The 20,879-nt window shown below is 39.3% G+C and overlaps 1 protein-coding gene across 1 annotated transcript in view; it reads right to left on the bottom strand.

Annotated features, from left to right (window-relative positions):
• COL19A1 (collagen type XIX alpha 1 chain) overlaps positions 1–20,879 on the bottom strand; it is a 329,506-nt gene that overhangs the window by 95,730 nt on the left and 212,897 nt on the right. Inside the window, exon 15 of the mRNA XM_066252988.1 lies at positions 19,016–19,069. Within this exon, the coding sequence (XP_066109085.1) occupies positions 19,016–19,069 (54 nt within the window). The remainder of the gene's footprint in view (positions 1–19,015; positions 19,070–20,879) is intronic.

Genomic DNA, 20,879 nt, shown 5'->3' with positions numbered 1-20,879 from the left:
GTAACTGTCTGCTGGCCCTGTGGGTTTCCAATCAACTTCAGTAACAACTATAGAAATACCAGAAACCTCCGTGAAGAAAGTGGTACTAATCAGCTCTCTTCAAAACGTGCTAAAAATGGCTTTGTTATAAAAATGAATCGCAAGTTTGTTATTGGAAAGTCATTTGGGCTAACTGGTTTTTTTGTTTTGTTTTGTTTTGTTTTTTGTATTTTTCTGAAGTTGGAAACGGGGAGAGACAGTCAGACAGACTCCCGCATGTGCCTGACCGGGATCCACCCAGCACGCCCACCAGGGGTGATGCTCTGCCCCTCCGGGGTGTTGCTCTGCCCGGACCAGAGCCACTCCAGCACCTGGGGCAGAGGCCAAGGAGCCATCCCCAGCGCCCGGGCCATCTTTGCTCCAATGGAGCCGCAGCTGCGGGAGGGGAAGAGAGAGACAGAGAGGAAGGAGGAGGGGTGGAGAAGCAAATGGGTGCTTCTCCTATGTGCCCTGGCTGGGAATCGAACCCGGGTCCCCCGCACGCCAGGCCGACGCTCTACCGCTGAGCCAACTGGCCAGGGCCTGGGCTAACTTTTAAGAAATGTTTCCAATTTTCTAAAAACTAGTGAAAAGAAGGCAGAGATTCAGTCACTTCTTTTCTCTTGGTACTAAAACAAATATCTTTAGGAAGCCTCAACTCATCCTTAGGAATGGAAGACAAAGCATCTTTCAATTAACAGTCATCTTGGAAAGCTCATGTCAGAAAGCTTCCCTCTCATAAAAATTTCCTCTGTAACATTACCTATAACTTGGTAAAGCATATTTCCATTGACACCAATGGCTTATCAACATGTCTGTTTTCCCAGTTGTTAGAAAAATTCCTTGAAGGCAAAGTGTTTCAATTTCTTTATCCTATCATAACACAGGATGTGGTACATAGTGACTCTCCCCTCCCCCCCAGTGTTTGTTGAATTCAGTAGAATCATTACTTTTACAAGGAAGAAATCTGAGGGGAAAGTCAATTTCTTGCCTGTTGGTTTTGGATTCAGTGATAAATGGCAACATATTTGTTGAGCAGAGGTCTTGCTGCTTCCAAACTCCCAGACACCATGGCCAACCAATTCTGATTAGCCTAAGAATCTGGCTAAATAATTGAAAACTAAGCCGCAGCAAGCTCTAAGTAGAAAAGAACTTATGAATGGATTTTTGACCAGAATTACAACATAGAAAGTTGTATTCTAACTCTGAGAAAAAAAAATCAATAATACTCTTTAGATAGAAAATATTTGGGAAATCAATTCCTTTGTCTTTTAAACACGGATCCTTTTATTTATCTTAAACATCTGCTCTGAAAGAAATTTTCAGTGTCTTAAATTTTCAGGGACTTAAGTATGTAAGTTAAATGACTGCGATTTTACAATGTGTTATTTTTCTGAGAAAGCTTCTGCTATAAATTTTTTTGACCAGGGAGGTACCAAGACTCCCTTTTCCCAACCCCTAAAATTGCTGAAAATCTCAAACAGCAAAATATGATTTCTGAAGCCAGGAGAAAGTTTATTGATGTTTATATTATGTTTACATCTCGATACAGAGACCCAAAGCTCTCCTTTTGGGATTACAATGGGAATGTAGTGCAGATCTGCTATGTATTAGGTGAAATTTAAAGTTGCTGGGAGAAATCTCTTGTTCCTCAAAGTACCCCCTCCCCCCATTTTCTGGTTTATGCCAAAAACTCCATAAAGGAAGGTTGATTTATTTGGCACTGGGTTTTATCACCAGCTCGAATGCAAACATTCCTGGGAGATGTAAAACTAAACTTCGTATTTATACAGCCCAGGATAATTCTAAAAGCGTTTCGCCTATTTTTTCTTAGATGGCAGGCTGACGTGACTGCAAAACACATTGCTTTCTTTGATGTTCTTAATAACGAAGCGAGGTAGGTGTTAATATATTCTCTATCTCACGTGAAAAAAATGAGGGACCCTTCCCCCAATCGCACAAGAAACCAAGTCTAAGAGCTGTTCTACTCAAATATATTCCTATAAATCATTTATTAAATATCTTTGGAGAGCAAGCAGGGTGGAACAGAAAAGGAAGTGGGTTTGGGTTGGTCCTGGGAGTAGGGACAGGGGATGATAGCACCAAGGGAGGAAAGAAGTATGGAAAAGAGAGGGTGAAGATCCTGACGGCTACTTCTCTTCCAATGTCAAGCCCAGGGCTCTCCCCTTCTGGCATGAGGGTCTGAGGAACAGAGCGACTTCTTCTGATCAAGTACTGAGATTACCTTTGATTGTAAGTGGTTGGAACTCACAAATAAGCTCATGGAAAATTCATATTTCAAGCTAATCAGAAGGACATATTTAATTCATTTGGCCAAAGCACAAAGATATAACCATGAAATTAGAAATGAAATAGATGTTTTGAATTGTTTTTTTTTCCATTGAAAATAGAATCTAATGAGTTTTTGGATAATAAATATGACAATGAATATGTTTAGGTCTACATTCTTAGATGGATAAAGTTTCTCTATAAAGACTTGAATGGAAGAAAATAGAAGGAGGGGAACAAAGCAGGTGGAAGAAAAAGTTACATGAGGATAATATAGATAGAATTGGGGAAACTATTAGCACTTACTGAAATAATGAGCAGATGGCAGAGAATGATAAAATGGGATAATTGATAATATTAATAAATAACAACACTTTCCTTTTGAAAGCAATAATTGGATGGCAGGTAAATATATTGTTGCAATTCAATGAGACAGGCATTATCATTACTTTACACATAACAAAAGGTTAATCATCTTTTTCAAGGTCATACAACTAGTAGACAAAAGCTAGGGTTCAACCCTGGTCAGCCCCATAGCTTTGATCTTTTAACTCTTTCCTTTATCTGACAGATAGAAAAATAAAACATCAATCATCTTAAAGTTGCTTTAAAATCAAGAAGAACACAGAATCTCTTCATGAGATACAGAATCACTAAGGCCAAGCAAAGAGTGCTCTGGGATATGGTATAGATACATATTTTTAAAGGTACAGATGACAAGAAGAGATCAAGAGACAGTGACCAGCAAGGGAAGAGGGTAAGGAAAAGAGAGAAGAACCAGACACAGACACAGAGAACTGTTAAAGTCATGGAGGGCTTGGCCCTGGCCGGTTGGCTCAGTGGTAGAGCATCAGACTGGCGTGCAAGGGGTCCCGGGTTCGATTCCCGGCCAGGGCACACAGGAGAAACGCCCATCTGCTTCTCCACCCCTCCTCCTCTCCTTCCTCTCTGTCTCTCTTTTCCAGTTCTGCAGTGAGGCTCCATTGGAGCAAGGATGGCGGTCGCAACAGAGCGATGCCCCAGAGGGGCAGAGCATCGCCCCCTGGTGGGCTTGCTGGGTGGATCCCGGTCGGGCACATGCGGGAGTCTGTCTGTCTCTCCCTGTTTTCAGCTTCGGAAAAATACAAAAAAAAAAAATCATGGAGGGCTTTGGTTAGAGAGCTGCAAGGAGAGAGGTTTCTGAGAGGGAAAAGGAAAGAAGTTGGCAGCTTCATCAGCATCTTAAGTAACATTTGAAATTCAAATGATACCAAATAAAAGGTGAAAATTAATAGCATTTATGAGCTAATACAAGAAAAGAAAAAAAATAAACATGGCCACAGTGGCTAGAAAAAAGACTAGCTAACCAAGAAAGTAATATTGCGAGGGGATGATGTTGGTAGAATGAAATTCCCACGAGCATGAAATTGCAGTGAAGAACCATTGTGGGAAAGCTGTTACACTTAGAGGAAATGAAATGCTCTTTAAATAAGACTACAATAGGACCATTGTTATTTGTTGTGGAGGAGAGGTTTGTGTATTAGCATTCTGGGCTTCTGGAGGATTTAAGTGATATGACAATACACTGGTTTACGCATTCGTCAAGGAAATCTTTTGGGACATCCTCTAAAAAAGTAATAGCAGTTTTGTTAGAAGCCAGGAAGCAGCCACAACTCATTCTTGGTTAATCTCTGGAAACCCTGAGCCGCACTGTGATCCATGATCTCCTCTTGTCTCAGCCAGTTTCCCCCTGACAGTGGCAGCTACCTGCACCACATTTTGAGAGATAGATAGCTCCTAAGTGTCTCAGTCTCTGATATTGCAGCATCCTTGGTTCAGAAGTTCAGAAGCAGTGCGATTAATAGGTGAGGAATTGCAGCAAAGGCAGCTTCTGAATCTTGAATGAGAATTTTTCACATCTGCCACTTTGGACATTTTTCAAACGATTCCCCTGTGCATTCCAGGAAGTGCTCACTTGAGCCGGGTTTGTCTCTTCTGGCCTGCATACTGAGCTGTGTAATTGAGGGAACTCAGGCATAGGCAGTTTATGGTTGTATGAATAAGCAAAATACTCAATATGTGACCCGATTGTTTTCCAAAATTGCACAGTCCCTGCTTTTACTTGTCACTTTGGAACAGGAGTGGGAGGATGTGACCGTGACAGTGAATGCATGCAATGGGAATAATTAACCCATTTCATAAAAGCAGATTTTCTAAATTATGCTATGAAGCTCATAAATTGTTAACACTTTATGTTATGGGGGGGGATGATTGGTTTGTTTTTTTTAAGGTGCTTATTTTCCTCGATCTCATGAAACAACTCAATCAAATTGGTATAAAGCTATTACATTATTGATAGAGTGGGAAATATTTGACTGATTTCCATGGCATGATAGTTAGAGGAAAAAAAATGCCTCCCTTAATGCTGCCATCATGCTTATCCATCCATAAAATACTTCAGGCTAATCTCTCCCCAGTATGTCCTGCAAAGGGAAAAATATTATTTGTTAGCTTCCTGCAATGTGAGGAGCAGCAGGAATTCTGGGAGTGCCTTGCCATCTCCCGGGAGCAGCCTTGCTGACCCAGCACAAGGCGATGAAAGTCACAGGGGCAAGAAAGGCAGTGAGGATGGAGATGTGTGAAGCAGATCATTTGTATCCAGTGGGGTTCCCCTGGATCACAACCAACAAAGCCAGTACCTGGGGGGCAGTGGGACCTCCTCCCCCTGTCGGACCTCAGGAATCTCTCAGTAGGCCACCCATATCAGGAGGAAAGTTGGCTCACACAGCTGCCCCTATTGATACCTTGAGTTCCCATTTACTGCAGGTAGGTGATAACATTCAGTCTCTTTAAAAGCGTCGGTAGGATGACAAGGCTTCCTGTGCAGGGAAAATGCAGTTTCCAAGGCAAACTGCTGGGACCTAAGATATCCAGGCTGATGATGGCTCTGGCTTCCACACGGTCAAGCTACATAGAAGCCAAGGGCATGGGCGAAATTTAAATAGTTGGGGGCATTCTGAACAGCTCTGGAAAAAAAAAAGTAAAATAAATAATCTGTAGGTTGTATTTTTGGGTGGTGTAGTCTGCACTTTCAACTTGAATGTGTAACATCAAGGTTTTTCTCTGATCTATATCAGTTGTGCTAATGACAAATCTGCAAATGACAATTCTTGGCTCAAGTGAACACCATGGTCATAGAGGGTATACTCAGGGAAGTTCTAGAAAAAAATACTTGATCATTTCTTTTTGTTGTTGTTCTAGCTGGGTAGTTCAGTTGTTTAGAGTGCCATCTAATAAGCCAAGGTTGCAGGTTTGATTCTTGGTTGGGGCACATATAAGAATCAACCAATGAATGCATAGATAAGTGACACAACAAACTGATGTCTCTCTCTCTCTCTTTCTCTTTGCTTCCTCACTCTCTCTAAAATTAATAAATTTAAAAAAATTTAAAATACCCAGGCCCATTCCACAAAAGAGTTCAAGTGAAAGAGAAGATATTGGCATTCTAGGAAGGAGTAATTAGTGATATTAACCTTTGCTAATCCCATAAGATAATTTTTCTATTTTCTTAAAATAAATTTAGAATATTTCAAGTATGCTGAAAAGTATAGAAAATTATACAATAAATATCCACGAGTCCATAATCCAATGTTGTCAGATCCTAACCATTTGCCATATTTGCTTCAGATCTTTTTACTTTTTATAAAAAATACAGATATAGCTAAAGCCCCTGCCAGGCTTATTTTCTACCAAATTTCCTTCCATGTTTCAGATTCCCAGATAATGCTGAACACTTGTTGCTTCTCTAGTCATATAATTTCTTCTGGTATCTCCTTTGATCAAAATGCTTTCCTACGGCGTTGTCGTTGTTGTGCAGAGAAAACTGTATGGATTTAGTGAAGCCCTTACTTTCCAAGACCCAGAGTTTTCTTATTGTTAAAGTGGAGATAATCTATTCTTGAATACCTCACAGAGCTATACAATGGAAAAATTAAAAATTGTATGGAGATATTTTTTGAAATTCTATTTTCAAATACAAACCATATGATTAACTAGGAAATAAGTCTCCCTTTCTGAATATCTTCTCATAGGTCAATCAGATCTATTTAAAACCTTAATATTTACCCACCACAGAAAAATGGTGCTTAATCCATGCAGTGGCCCAACTAATAAGTTTGGTGACCGTATCAAGGACTTCAACTATTCTGTCCCATCATTGCTATACATAATACATGTCAGTTCAGATGTCTTAGTTGTTGGTTCCAGTAACATAATCCAAGATAAAAAAAGTAGGCAGCGGCTGTAAGATAAAATCTTTTCCCTCCAGACTATAGCTATAATTAGTAAAAAAAAACTCAGGAAGTCCGAAAGTCGCTACTAATGTCCCACTGCTGCTATGCATAAGGAGAGAAAAAGAGTAATTAGGAAATCGAAGCCAAGCGCTAGTTTTCAAGTGCTCAGCCTGATATCCTCAGCTGCCTCTCTTGCATGTCTATGTATTCTGTGACAACACAAGGTGACACAGGAATTTTAGCAATGTTGGCAGCAGCTGTTTTGTCTGCGACTATGACCCTAGTGGGGGACAAGTGGCAATAAAATGATTAACTGGCTATGTCTCCATTTTATAGGTCTTATGTATCTTTATTTTTAAATCTGAGGAAGTCATCTTATTTTATTCAAGAAATGAAATGACTATTCCCATTGACTCAAATGGTTAGGTTCATTTTCTCTGAAGATATCATCAGAGTACATGGCCTCTGGTCATTTAATCAACCCAAGAGACTAATATTCTTTGCTGAAAGGAAAACTGAGAAATATGACAAAACCCTGATCAGTTCAAGGCTTCTAGAAGGGATGTTAAGAATATGAATTAGATTCCCATTGAGACACCAGGAGTCTCAAAATGTCTAGAGTCATATACAGGACGTTTTAACAAGAAACTAAATGTCTTAATCTGACATATTTTGTCATCCACCTTGGTCAGCAGTCCAAAATGTTTGGGGGGCACTAATTTGTTTTAGAGATGGGCTTTGGTATATGCTGAAAACAATAACTTTGCACCTTGAGTTTTCAGCACATAATAAATAAAGCTGGAGATGGAAAGACATAAAAGTTTGGGATAGTGATAGATCATAGGGCACTGGTGCAGTGAGGCATTAGTTGAATAGTGTATTGAGGGCTTACATGTTCACTGCTCTGACTGTTCATCTGATCCAACCCATAGCTCATCAGAAAGGAAACATCAGGTCTAGCTGGGGACAAAACAGACTGACTTATGTGTGATTACAGTCTCTATCATTAATAAAAAATGTGGTATCTACTAGATTTAGGTGAGACTGAAATTAAATGGGCTTCTATCAAAGCTTTGTCAGTTTCTTCTTCAGCAAACAAGTCTACTCCCTGTGTATGTAAAAACTACAAAGAATGTGTTAAAAATGATGCCCCCTTTAGTAGAAACAATAATTTCATTGCATCAAAATAAAAATGTAATCATCTCAGATAAAAGCACACATAGTAGAATTAAAAGAGGAGACAGATTTGACAGGTTGATTATCTTCCTTATCACTCATTACCATCTCCCCCCTGCCTCTGCTTCCACTTTTGGAAGGCCCTACATGATAAAAGCCACTCAGCTCCAAAACCCTTTCTGGCCCTATTCTTCTCCTAGCTCCTTTATATTAAATATACTGCTCACAGAAATTAGGGGAGATTTTATCACTTCTTATGGATATACACTTTCAGTTCTTCCCTACTTCAGGCCCTCTGCATGCCCTGATTGTTGGTTGGAAAGCTACTGCTCTGGCCCTCACCTGGCTAGTTTCTTAAGATGCTCAGAGATGCCACCTGGACCATTTTATCTAGAATACTAACTCTTCTCTCCAAACCATTCTCACATTACCTAGTCTATTCCCCTATAGCATCTCACGCTAAAGTGAAATTGTCATGTCTACCTATTGAATAGTTTATTAACCATCACTCCCTACCCAACACACAACAGAGTGTAAGTTACTGAAGGTGGAGGCTTTGTCTGTAGTTTGTGTGTTGCTTTTTAAAATTTTATGTTTTTTAAAAAAATACTGTATATTCAATGTTCATAACAGTGGTTAACACATGGTAGATGATCAGTAAGTACGTGTTGAATAAATGAATTCTATTTCACACACTATATTTACTCTTTTAATTGTGGACACTGTGACATAACCATAACCTTCAGGACTGTGCAATGACTCAAAGGTGAAAGTTCTTCTATACTGAAGTTAAAACTAAATTAGAAATGACAAGGTTGTATATGTTTTAAATCATATTGTTGTTTTAGAAAAGAAGCATAAATGCCATTGGAATCAGCTCCCACAAAATTAACAGTGTAATGTTTTATCAGCATGCTGCAATACACGGGCATTTCAGAGCTCCAAGAGCTAAGCTAAGGGCTTTCACTTTAACAGAGCATCACGTTGACATTGAAAATGACTGTAGATTGAAAATAACTGCAGATGAAATAGTGTTTGAATTTAAAGTACCAGATAAGCATAAAATGCAACAAGAATTCCTAAAAATAAATTTTGAAAGCCATGTAGATTTATAATTGAGCCTCAAACACTGAAAAATTTCCCTACCTTGGACATCCTCCAAAGGACTGTGAAATGTCCTTCTTTGCTTAGAGCTTTTACAGTGAAAACAGTAGAGGGAGCTGCTGCCCCATGTTACAAATGTCTTAACTTTCTGTTTTTAACATAAATTGTTATGCACTGAAATGTGACACATTTGAGCCCACTGCTCAATTCTCATACTGCAATAATGAAACAATGAATGAGAACAATGCCAGAGGAAAAAAAAAAAAAAAGAAAGAAAGAAATCAAGAACCCTGCCTGGAACAGAAAGAAATAATAACACACTTTGAAATTAATGTGGTTTTTAATAAACGCTTTTTATAGAGATGATGAATGAGAAGTTAACGTGGGACGGGTGGGCTCACACACACTGCCTTCAATGGCTCATTAGTTAGTCTCCTGCCTTCCCTCCTGTGCTGCCTCATTTCCAGCTGCTTGCCTCTCTTTTCTGAAGCAATGAGAAACCAGAGTATTTTGAAATAAACTAAGGCATTTTGAGTCTGGAGAATTTCCAAATCTCATTATCATAACATAAGGCCGCTATTTTCCATTGCTTAGGCTATTCAGATAACTGGAAGGCTTTAAAAAAGACAGAGAGAAACTTTTACTCGAGTGGGAGGGATAGGAGTCGAGACTTAGAGAAGATCACAACTAATAAAATCCAACAGCTCAGATCATGGAAAAACGAGCCCCTCAAGCAAGGAAAAGGCAGTCAATCCGAGAGGAAGAAACATCACTGAATGCTTAGACCCCGTTGTTATTATTGCCCGATAGTGAGTAACTTTAATGTATCTCTTCATGAGTAGACTTACATATCTGTAAGTATTCCAGATATAGAGCATATGATCTTTGATTTTAGCAATTCACTAGAAGACACTCAAAAATTTAATTGCATTGTGAGAAATCTGGAAGAGAAACAAATGTGTTGGTTCAGTTACAGAGGCAAGACAATCTGTTCTAGCTAGAATATTCTGTGAGTGAATGGATGTTCAGAAAGACAGTAATGGGTTAAAGTATATTTAGACAGTGTCTTACATTTACAAGAAAGTTCTTTCACTTACATGGCATTTGATTCTCCCAGCAACTGTGTGAAGTAGATGCAGCAGGTACTGTCATTTCAAACTTACAGACAAGGAAAGTGATACGTGGAAATGCCAAACGAATTGTCTAAGGACACGCTAGTAAGAAGGAGGATTAGGTTACTCACTGTCTTCTCACACTGTCCTGCTGTCTCAAGGCACTGCTGTGCCATGAAGTACCATGGAAAAGTCAAACCGTGCTGTGTGAAGTGTAAAGTAAAGCTGATCTAGTCAAATTGTTAACTAGAGGCTTGCCTTTCACACCTGTGATCTATTAGAATAACGCTGGGTTTAGGGATCAGTTCCTGGGTTTTGATTCCGGCTTCCCCCTTACACTTGTGCAATATTGGGGTCGCTACCTGATGTTTCTAAACAGCCTTCGGCCCATTAGAAAATGAGGATAATTTCAACTTCTCATCAGAGTCGTGCAGCTTACATAAAGCATTGGCAGGCGAGTACCTTAAGCAGGGCTAGAGCTGTAATAAGCTCTCCTGATCCATCCTTCTCTTTTGAACCTGTTTCCTCAGAAGTTAGTGCTATTTCCTTCCCCAGGGAGATGCTTAATGCTTTTAGTTTCCTCTCTGAAAAAAACTGGCTCTAAATCATAATCTTAGTGTATTTGCAGGTACGAGCAATCCAAGACATCTCTACTTAATAGCTTTCCTCCAGTGAAGAATATTCATTCAAAGCAAGGTGGCAAAAGTCATTTGGGGACATTTGGAAGTTTTTTTTGATTCTTAATCAAAATGCTTGCAATTGAAGAGCAGCTAAACCGATTAACAGAGATGGTCACAATGCTTATGATGAACATATTTTTTTTCTTTTATAAAGCATTGGTCCAATTTTCTGTTAATAAGTAGAGCTTGATTATTTATTTATTTATTTTTTAAAAGAGACAGAGAGAGATTCAGAGAGAGGGATAGATAGGGACAGACAGACAGGAATGGAGAGAGATGAGAAGCATCAATCATTCGTTTTTTGTTGCAACACCTTAGTTGTTCATTGATTGCTTTCTCATATGTGTCTTGACCATGGGGCTACAGTAGACCGAGTAACCCCTTGCTCAAGCCAGCAATCTTGGGTCTAAGCTGGTGAGGTTTGCATAGACCAAATGAGCCCGTGCTCAAGCTGGCAACCTTGGCGTCTCAAACCTGGGTCCTCTGCATCCTAGTTCGACACTCTATCCACTGCGCCACCACCTGGTCAGGCAGTAGAGCTCAATTTTACCTATAAAAAGAAAAAGCTTCCAAATGTCCCCAATATGAGCAGAATAAAAAGACAAACCACACAATGGGAGAACATATTCGACAATACATGTGATAAAGGGTTAATAATCAAAATTTATAAAGAACTTGTAAAACTCAACACCAGGAAGACAAACAATCCAATCAAAAAATGGGCAAAAGAGATGAATAGACACTTCTCCAAAGAGGACATACAGGTGGCCAATAGACATATGAAAAAATGGTCAATCTCATTAATCATTAGAGAAATGCAAATTAAAACCACAATGAGATAACGCTTCACACCAGTCAGAATGGCGCTCATCAACAAAACAACACACAATAGGTGCTGGCAAGGGTGTGGAGAAAAGGGAACCCTCCTGCACTGCTGGTGGGAATGCAGACTGGTGCAGCCACTGTGGAAAACAGTATGGAGATTCCTCAAAAAATTAAAAATGGCTCTGCCTTTTGACCCAGCCATCCCACTTATAGGAATATATCCCAAGGACACCATATCACTGACTGAAAAAAAGAAAAGCACCCCCATGTTTATGGCAGCATTGTTCACAATAGCAAAGATCTGGAAACAGCCCAAGTGTCTGTCAGGGGACGAGTGGACTAAAAAGCAATGGTACATATACACAATGGAATACTATGGGCCATGAGAAAAGGAAATATTACCTTTTGCAACAACATGGATAGACCTGGAAACTAATATGTTAAGTGAAATAAGCCAGGCAGAGAAAAAAAATATCATATGACCTCACTCATTTGTGGAATCCCAGGAACAATGAGAACTGAGGAATGGAATTGAGACAGAGGAGGGATCAAAGGGACCAGAGGAAAAGAGGACAGAGGGAAAAGGGATGATAGGATGGGATAAACCTGAAGGGAAGGTGCTGTAGGGAGGACGGCAAGGGAGATGTTGAGGGGAATACAGGGGAGGGGGATGCATTTGGGGCAACACTAGAATCTATGTAAACACAATTAATTAAATATAAATTTAAAAAAAGAAAAAAAAGAATGATTTTATCATGAAGATTATGTGTGTGCAAATTTCAACTAAGTCTCCTCCAAAGAGAGGAAGAACAGCTATTAAACGTGGGGAGATGAGTAGCTAAAATGCAGTACTATGTACAACTTTGATGAAATACCTTTTCATCAAGATAATTTAATAACATTAGTTCACCAGACCTCCTTTTAGTAAATATTTCACATTAGAATTTTTTTTCCCTAGAAAATATACTTTCTCAGGGGGAGAAGGTTATCTTCCCATAAATATATATAAACACTAAATGAGAAGTTGTGAAAAATTATTCTTTGTTAATAACATATTTTTGGTACAAACATTTCTTTAAAAAGCAAGAAAATACAATTTGGCTTCAGTACAAAGAATCACAAGTAGAAAAATTGGTTAAAATGTTTTAATTTTTGTGAGTTGCTTCAGGCCATTAGAGATTCCTTTTAGTTCTATTTTAAAAAATTGTCTTTGACACTCCCTAAATAACAACACTGTCTTTGATTTAGGGAACATCTCTAAAACCCCTCAGCGAAGAATATTTTCTTGAAGAAATTTAGCAAAGTATGCTGGATTTATTTCTCCTGATAACACTTATTCTACCTTGGTTCTTTTCTGAAAATTAGTCTGACCCAAGTTTTGTTTTTTCTTTCTTTCTTTTTTCTTATATAGCAAGTGAGAGAGAGACAGATAGACAGGAAAGGAGAAAGATGAGAAGTATCAACTCATAGTATTTGCGGCACCTTGGTTTCTCATTGATTGCTTTCTCATATGTGTCTTGACCAGGAGTCTCCAGCCAAGCCAGTGACCCCTTGATCAAGCCAGTGACCTTGACATCATGTCTACGATCCCACACTCAAGCCAGCGACCCCATGCTTAAGCTGGTGAACCCGTGCTCAAGCCGGCAACCTCAGGGTTTCGAACATGGGTCCTCGACTTCCGAGGTCAATGCTCTATCCACTGCCACTGCCTGGTCAAAGTTTTGTTTTGTTTTGTGTCCCCTAACTTTTCTAAAGCCTAATTGTTCAGACATACATGCTAAAGTTATATACTATTTGCCCATTTGAGGGGTATTTCATATTACTTGATTGCTTTTTAATGAGAGATAAAAGTAGTGTGTATATATATATATATATATATTTTTTTTTTTTTTTTATTTTTTTTATTTTTCTGAAGCTGGAAATGGAGATAGACAGTCAGACAGACTCCCGCATGCACCTGACCGGGATCCACCCGCACGCCCACCAGGGGGCACGCTCTGCCCACCAGGGGGCAATGCTCTGCCCCTCCAGGGCGTCACTCTGTCGCAACCAGAGCCACTCTAGCACCTGGGGCAGAGGCCAAGGAGCCATCCCCAGCACCCGGGCCATCTTTGCTCCAATGGAGCCTCAGCTGCGGGAGGGGAAGAGAGAGACAGAGAGGAAGGAGGGGTGGAGGGGTGGAGAAGCAGATGGGCGCTTCTCCTGTGTGCCCTGGCTAGGAATCGAACCCAGGACTTCTGCATGCCAGGTTGACGTTCTACCACTGAGCCAACCGGCCAGGGCCTAAAAGTAATATATTTTTATATTTCAAATTGTCTTACGAGATCTCCCATGTGAGCCACTAGGGCGAGTTCGCCATCTCCCAGTCTCAGTCAGTATTTTAGCTCTGCCCCGCCTTTCCCTTTCTCTTATGACCTCCCTTCCTGTTGTAAAGTAGGGCTCATGTCACTTAGGGTACCATGTTGGAAAAGACAACCAAATGAAACATAATATTTTGCCCTAAAAATGTTCACAGGTGAAGGCAAAGTATCTCTTAAGCTATATATAAATTGTAAAAAATACAAATAGCTCCATGGGACATCTTAACAGAGATTTAAAAAATGTCCTGCTGATACTTAAAAAATAAGAAATAGTCTGATAGCTGCAATGAATCACAGTTACTCTTTCAACACTCCAACTCCATGGTGCCACTAGAATGACCTATCTATGCAATTGGGCCTGGGAACTCTCTGCTTAGAACTCACAGATTTTACACTGCTGCACGACTTCTGGGGGCTGACCTGAGGTTTGCCAGCACTGTGCCTGGGCGGGGCTTGTCAGAGCTATGTCTCAGAACCGCCTGGGCTGCCTGCCTGTCGCCAGTCCCCAGCAGTCCCCACTTCAAGCTTTGGTTCAGGCTGTTTCGCTCTGCCAGCGAGACTCAGCTTGCTTTCTGCTTTCCCTCTTTTTACTTCACTGGACAAACCTTCTCACCTTTGAGAACACAGGTATAACTGATACACAAGGAACCGTGTGTATAGTTTTGATGGGTTTGGATAAATGCAAACAACCATGTCACACCACAGTGAGGCTGACATATTTGACACCTCCCAGAGTTTCCATATTGCCCTTAGTTTTTCTGTTTGTTTGCTTTTGTGGTAAGAACAACTTCCATGAGATCTACCCTCTTACCAAATTCTGAAGCGAATATTACACTGTGAACAATAGGCACTGTGTTGTACAGCAGAGATCTAGAATTTATTAATGTTGCACAACTGAAACTTTGCACCCACTCAATAATAACTCTCTATTTCCCCCTCCCCCCAACCTCTGGTAACCACTGTAGTGTTCCCTGCTTCTATGAGTTTGGCTATGTTAGAAATCTTATACTGTATAAGTGGAATCATGATGCTTTTGGCCTTTTGTGACTGGATTATTTCATGAGTATAATTCCTTCAGGTTCATCCATGTTGTAATAACTGGCAGGAATTTCTTCTTTTTTTTAAGGTTCAACCTTTATGCTTCAATATTCAATCCCTGAAGGAAACCACCTCAACCATTATCTTCTCTAAATTGTCATCCTCTGTTCACATTTCTGTGAACTGAACTTGAACTCCTAGGAGACAAGGACAATATCTTACTCATTTCTGCAAGCGAGGCCAGCTCCTAACAGAGTGTTAGGCACATAGCAGGCCTTAAATAAATGTTTGTGAAACTGTTGAACCATGCGAATTAGGAAGAGCTTGATTCTTTTTTTATGAGCTTATTTTCTTAAAATATTAGTTATTTATGTTATTCTTTATGTGATCTTGAAAGGACTCATTTCCAAGAATTCTGTTTGTTTCTAAACATTTGGGAAACGGCCGTCTTCTTGCTAACGTACATTGTGCTTTGAAAAATTAAGCATGAAGGTGGCATAGAAAAATGCGGGGAGCCAATATTTTACCCTCCTTTCCAATGCTGCCCTGAGCGAACTCTGTAAGTACGAGCTGGTGCCTCACAGGAGTTTCTGCAGCATGCTGGTATGCACGCCATCGATTCAACCAAACATGCAAACAACTTCAGAAAAAACCCAAAAGCTGATGTAAACTGTATCCCCACAGCAAAGTTTTAAAAATATTTGTATTATATAAAAGATATTTTAGTCAACTGAAGGAGTTATTCCAGAGTCAAAAAGACAGGAGTTTCCATACATCATAATTCTTAAGCAGAATAAATGCTCTGATGGTATAATCTCATACTTTTTCTTTTAAAGGCAGACCTATAATAATTTTTTTTTTCGCTTAGATTTTTCCCTCTTATTTTTGTAGTCTAAAAAACTGGTATCTTATTATATTACAAAAGATAATTAACCATTTTTCTTTTAAATGTTGTGGACTCTGGATTTAATGACCACTGTGTATCAGACCAATAGCTGAGCTTAAATTCTAAAGCCAATACTTGAAGTAACATTAATACCTCTTCCCCAAATATTCTGGCAATAAACTGTAGCCCTTGAATTGAATATTATAAATATTTTCATAGAGTTGCATGTTTCTCAGTCTTCTATATTCTCCTATCAACTTATTTGACCTATAGTTGAGAACTCATTCCAGGATTCAGCATAACACTTTTGTCTCCAGACATCTGGCAAGGTTGTCATAAAGGCCTTCATCATTCAAATTCCTCCTTTGAGACAACAATGGTCTTGTCTTGAAGGTGGCATCATATATTTGGAAAACTACATAAAAGTCTATTTTTGCCTGTTAGCATTCACCAGCTTTTCTTTGTAGCAGAAGACAGTTATTGAGAATTCTACAATGTGTACTCTGTATTGCTAGAAACCTTGGATAGAAAATCAACAAAGCCGATTCCTTTAAAGAATGAATTCCAGGATCCCAATTTATGGCTTCCTCAACCCCCTCCCCCTACTTGCTTTGATAATCAATACCAATGGACACCAGTCCATTGCTGAAATAACAATTCCCTTGAGTGGCTAACGTGGATGAAATGAAATCCATGACAGGACAGCAATAATTTTTGGCACAAGACCACACCCTATTAGGTCCCTAAGGTTCTGGTGCTGGAGCCCTCTAGTGGTGGTGCAGGTCTTTAAAGAGTTCCTTATTTTTTGGTCTTCATTTTCTCATCTACAAAATATATTCATTTGTTTATTCATTAATTAAGTAAATAATAACCACATGCTACATTTCAAAAACTGTGTTAGGTAATGGTGATAAAATAGAGGTTTAAAACAATTCACAGTGCAGTGGGCAGACAGATAAGGAAAATACCAGTTGCAAAACAAAGTGTTACATCTGTAGGCGGTATAATATCACAGGGTTGTAAAAGATGACACTGCACATACTGAGAGCTCTGGCAAAGGCCATGGAAGAGAACTGATGTCTGAGCTGAGTCATGAAGATAAAGGGATGCTTACCCAGGACTCTGGGAAGACATTTGCAAAGCATGGCAATTTTGAGATAGCAAGGGAAGATTACACTGTAGACTGCAAAAGCAGGAAGGGCACAGGGCAGGCAGGCAAAGGTGGGTACAGGGAATACTATGAAGGTCTAGAGTGGCATGCAGAAAATGTGAAATCTTTCTTGAAGGAAAGGGAAGTTATTAAACAGTTTTAAGCCAAAGAGTTACATGGTTAGAGTTACGATTTAGAAATATTACTCTGCTTGTAGAAGGTAGAGGCAATGAGACCAGCTCTGAGACAGCTACAGAAATACAAATACAAATTGACAAGAGTCTAAACCAGTGGTAGTCAACCTGGTCCCTACTGCCCACTAGTGGGTGTTCCAGCTTTCATGGTGGACGGTAGTGGAGCAACCAAAGTATAAATAAAAAGATAGATTTAACTATAGTAAGTTGTTTTATAAAGATTTATTCTGCCAAACTTAGCAAAAATATGACATAAAGTACTTGGTAAGTAATTATTATTATATGCTTTAACTTGTTGTAACTCTGCTTTATAAATTTTATAAAGTAAAGTTACTTTTCTACTTTATAAATCACCATTACTGTGGAACTGGTGGGCGGTTAGAAAATTTTACTACTAACAGAGATACAGAAGTGGGCGGTAGGTATAAAAAGGTTGACTACTCCTGGTCTAAACTAAGGCAGTGGCAATAAGGAAACAAAGGAGAACATAGAGTCATGAGCTTGGGGTACAGAATTGATATACTTTAGAAACGATCTGGATGTGATGGATGAGGGAGAGAAAAAAATTCTAGGGTTATTGTTAGAGTTTAGTTTGGGGCATGCTACTTGTGTAGCATTCAGGAAACTTCAAGTGGAGATGCTGAGCGGTCAGTGAGACGCACAAGTCTGAAACTCAGGACGAATGTCTGGGTTGAAACAATAGACTGAGATTCTTTAATCCAGGCAACACGTAAATGGGGAAGACAGAATGTTGTCAATAAAAGAGACAAAAAAGGATGGTCCCAGAGGTAGGAGGGAAAAAAATCAATGTCAATAAACCAAGAGAACACAGTTTCAAGGAGAGAGCAGTCAAGAGTGCAAATTCCTGTATAGCAGTGAAATAAGATGAAGGCTGAATTGTGCCTGGGAATCTCACACCTCAGAGATCATTGGTGACTATATTTTATTTATTTATTTATTTATTTATTTATTTATTTATTTATTTACTATTTTATTCAGTGAGAGGAGGGGAGGCAGAGAGACAGACTCCCACATGTGCCCCAACTGGGATCTACCTGGCAAGCCCACTAGGGTGTGATGCTTTGCCCATCTGGGGCATTGCTCCATTGCTCAGCAACCGAGCTATTCTTAGTGCCTGAGGAGGAGGCCACAGAGCTATCCTCAGCACCTAGGGCCAACTCGCTCCAATCGAGCCATGGCTGCAGGAGGAGCAGAAGAGAGAGAGATAGAGAGAGAAGCAAGAAGGGGAGGAAAGGAGACACAGATGGGTGCTTCTATTGTGTGCCCTGACCGGAAATTGAACCTGGGACATCCACATGCTGGGCCAATGCTCTACCATTGAGCAAACTGGCCAGGGCCAGTCATTGGTGACTATAGAGTCAGGATCAGTGGAGTAGCTTGCATACAAACCAGGCTACTGGGTTAAAGAGCTGGAAAAACCACAAGAAATGAAATACTTTTTCTAAAACTTTGGAGTAAAGGAAAAGAACAGCTTATTGGCTAGAAGATCTTTATAGCTGTTTTTGGGAACAATATTCTATGGAATTCTGCTAACAAAACAGTGTTATCAAGAAAAGTGGGCATGCTTCCCCAGATGTCTAACTCACTACTAGCCTGGCTGTTAAGAACTTAATGTGATGGAGTCAGGTGGGTTCAGAACAGGATTTATTTATTTGGAGTCTTGGCTTAGGGTGCCCATGCAGGCAGTAGAGTTGTGTCTGTTGTGTAATAAAGATGTGGAGAGGTATGTGGCTAGCTACCAGCCTCCCTTAGCTCTTGATTTTTGTGGTGGTGGAAGGTATAGGCTGTGCAATCATTAACAGTAGAAACACACATTATTATCTGTCTGTTTTCAATAAACACACAGAGAGACAGATTCTTTGCAAAAACAGTCATACTATTGTTTACTCACAGGTGGTCCTGGGGGTCCTGGTTTTCCTGGAGGACCTGTTTTTCCTCGTCTTCCCTTGAAATCAAGGAGAAACACACAATAAATGATGTGATTCCATTTTATTTTAAGATGAGATAATATTAAATGGAAATGTTAAAGGCAGTAAAAATTAACTAAAAATTAAAAACCAATTCTAGTTCACATATCTTTAAATATCAATGAAGTCTAGAAGTTATGGACCAAATCTTAACAACGAAGATGAGAAATACAGCACCGGGTATGAATAAATCTTAACTGTTACTAGCAGGCCTTGATACTCTAATAAAGTAGTATGAAGTACCCAAAAGATGATCTAAGATTGGCATTTTACCTGATGATTCTCTGGTTCCAGATGCAATAACACGAGCATTTGTCATTTTAACTTGGTGTTTCTCAAAAAATGGTCTAAATTCTAATTTTATAGAAGTTACCTGAGGGTGAGATTGGATGTTAAAAATGGCTATTTCTGGGCTCTACCCTAGACTTATAGGTTTAGAATCTCTGAGGAAGGAGCAATGAACCCACATTTTTTAAATCACTTCAGGTAATTCTTATGCTCACTAAAGTTTAAAAAGCATTTTCCTAAGCCATCTCATAATTATATGTGCTATATAAAGCATATTAACTCTTTTCTTCCCTTAAGCTGTTTTATAAATGAACTATGTACTTGCTTATTAATTTTCATTACTGTAACTAAATATTACCTTCCCCAAATTCACAATCAGATAAATTCCAATTGTAGAAGTCAGAAAAATAAGATTGTACTAATAATATCTCTAAATAACTGAGTACTTAATATCGTTTAAAGAGCAGTTATTTATTATAAGCTTATTTAAAAATATTCCCCCTTTCTAATAGAAGGAAGTAAGCTTAGATAGTAAAAGCATACATTATGAATAAGGAACATGTTTTCTAAATATGGCCACTGCATTGTACTGTTACTAATAACTTTTTAATTACCGTATTGGTAGTACATTAATACATATTAAGGCTTGTTTTCACTGAAAAAGTAGAAGTATTGAGTTGATCTTTTAAGGAGTTTTGGGGAGAATTATAAACATAAACATGGGAAGGTTCATTTCATTCACTAATTTTCTTGCTCTAAAAGTATCAGGCCAAGTTTGGTCTCTCCGGCTTTCATCCAGGTTTGGAGCAGGGTAGAAGTCCAGTGCTAGCTGAACCAGTGAGCTAGTTTTGGGAGGCAAGTAATCACATGCTACACTGTGATTAGGTGAGAACTGCTTTCGTTGTGGCCCACAGCAAGTTAAGTGCAGACCACCAAAACTTAAAGGAACTGCAGCTGTTTCACGAATAATCCTAGCTAACATCTAGAGAACAGATTTTAAAACATTTTATTAAAAATAAAAATACAGATGGTGGCACAGTGGATAGAAAGTTGGACTGGGACGTGGAGGACCCAGGTTCGAGAACCTGAGGTCGCCAGCTTGAGCGCAGGCTCATCTGGTTTGAGCAAGGCTCACCAGTTTGAGCCCAAGGTCGCTGGCTTGAGCAAGGGGCACTCAGTCTGCTGTAGCCCCTGGTTAAGGCACATATGAGAAAGCAATCAATGAACAACTAAGGTGCCACAACAAAGAATTGATGCTTCTCATCTCTCTCCCTTCTTGTGTCTGTCCCTATCTGTCCTTCTCTCTGACTCTCTCTGTCTCTGTCAAAAATAAATAAATAAATAAATTAATTAATTAAAAAAATTAAAAACTCCTAAAAGAAATACAGTTAGTGCTGTTTTCATCTTCCTTCTTCTGGAGACCTGAACCTTGGAGTTCCTTTGGGAGATTGGAATAAATGTATAATTTAATATTATGTGTCTATAAAAATGTTATACACA

The sequence above is a fragment of the Saccopteryx bilineata genome, chromosome 1, assembly GCF_036850765.1.
Source record: "Saccopteryx bilineata isolate mSacBil1 chromosome 1, mSacBil1_pri_phased_curated, whole genome shotgun sequence".
Taxonomy (NCBI): domain Eukaryota; kingdom Metazoa; phylum Chordata; class Mammalia; order Chiroptera; family Emballonuridae; genus Saccopteryx; species Saccopteryx bilineata.
Note: the sequence above shows the minus strand (reverse complement) of the source record. Positions and strands in the feature narration are given on the sequence as shown.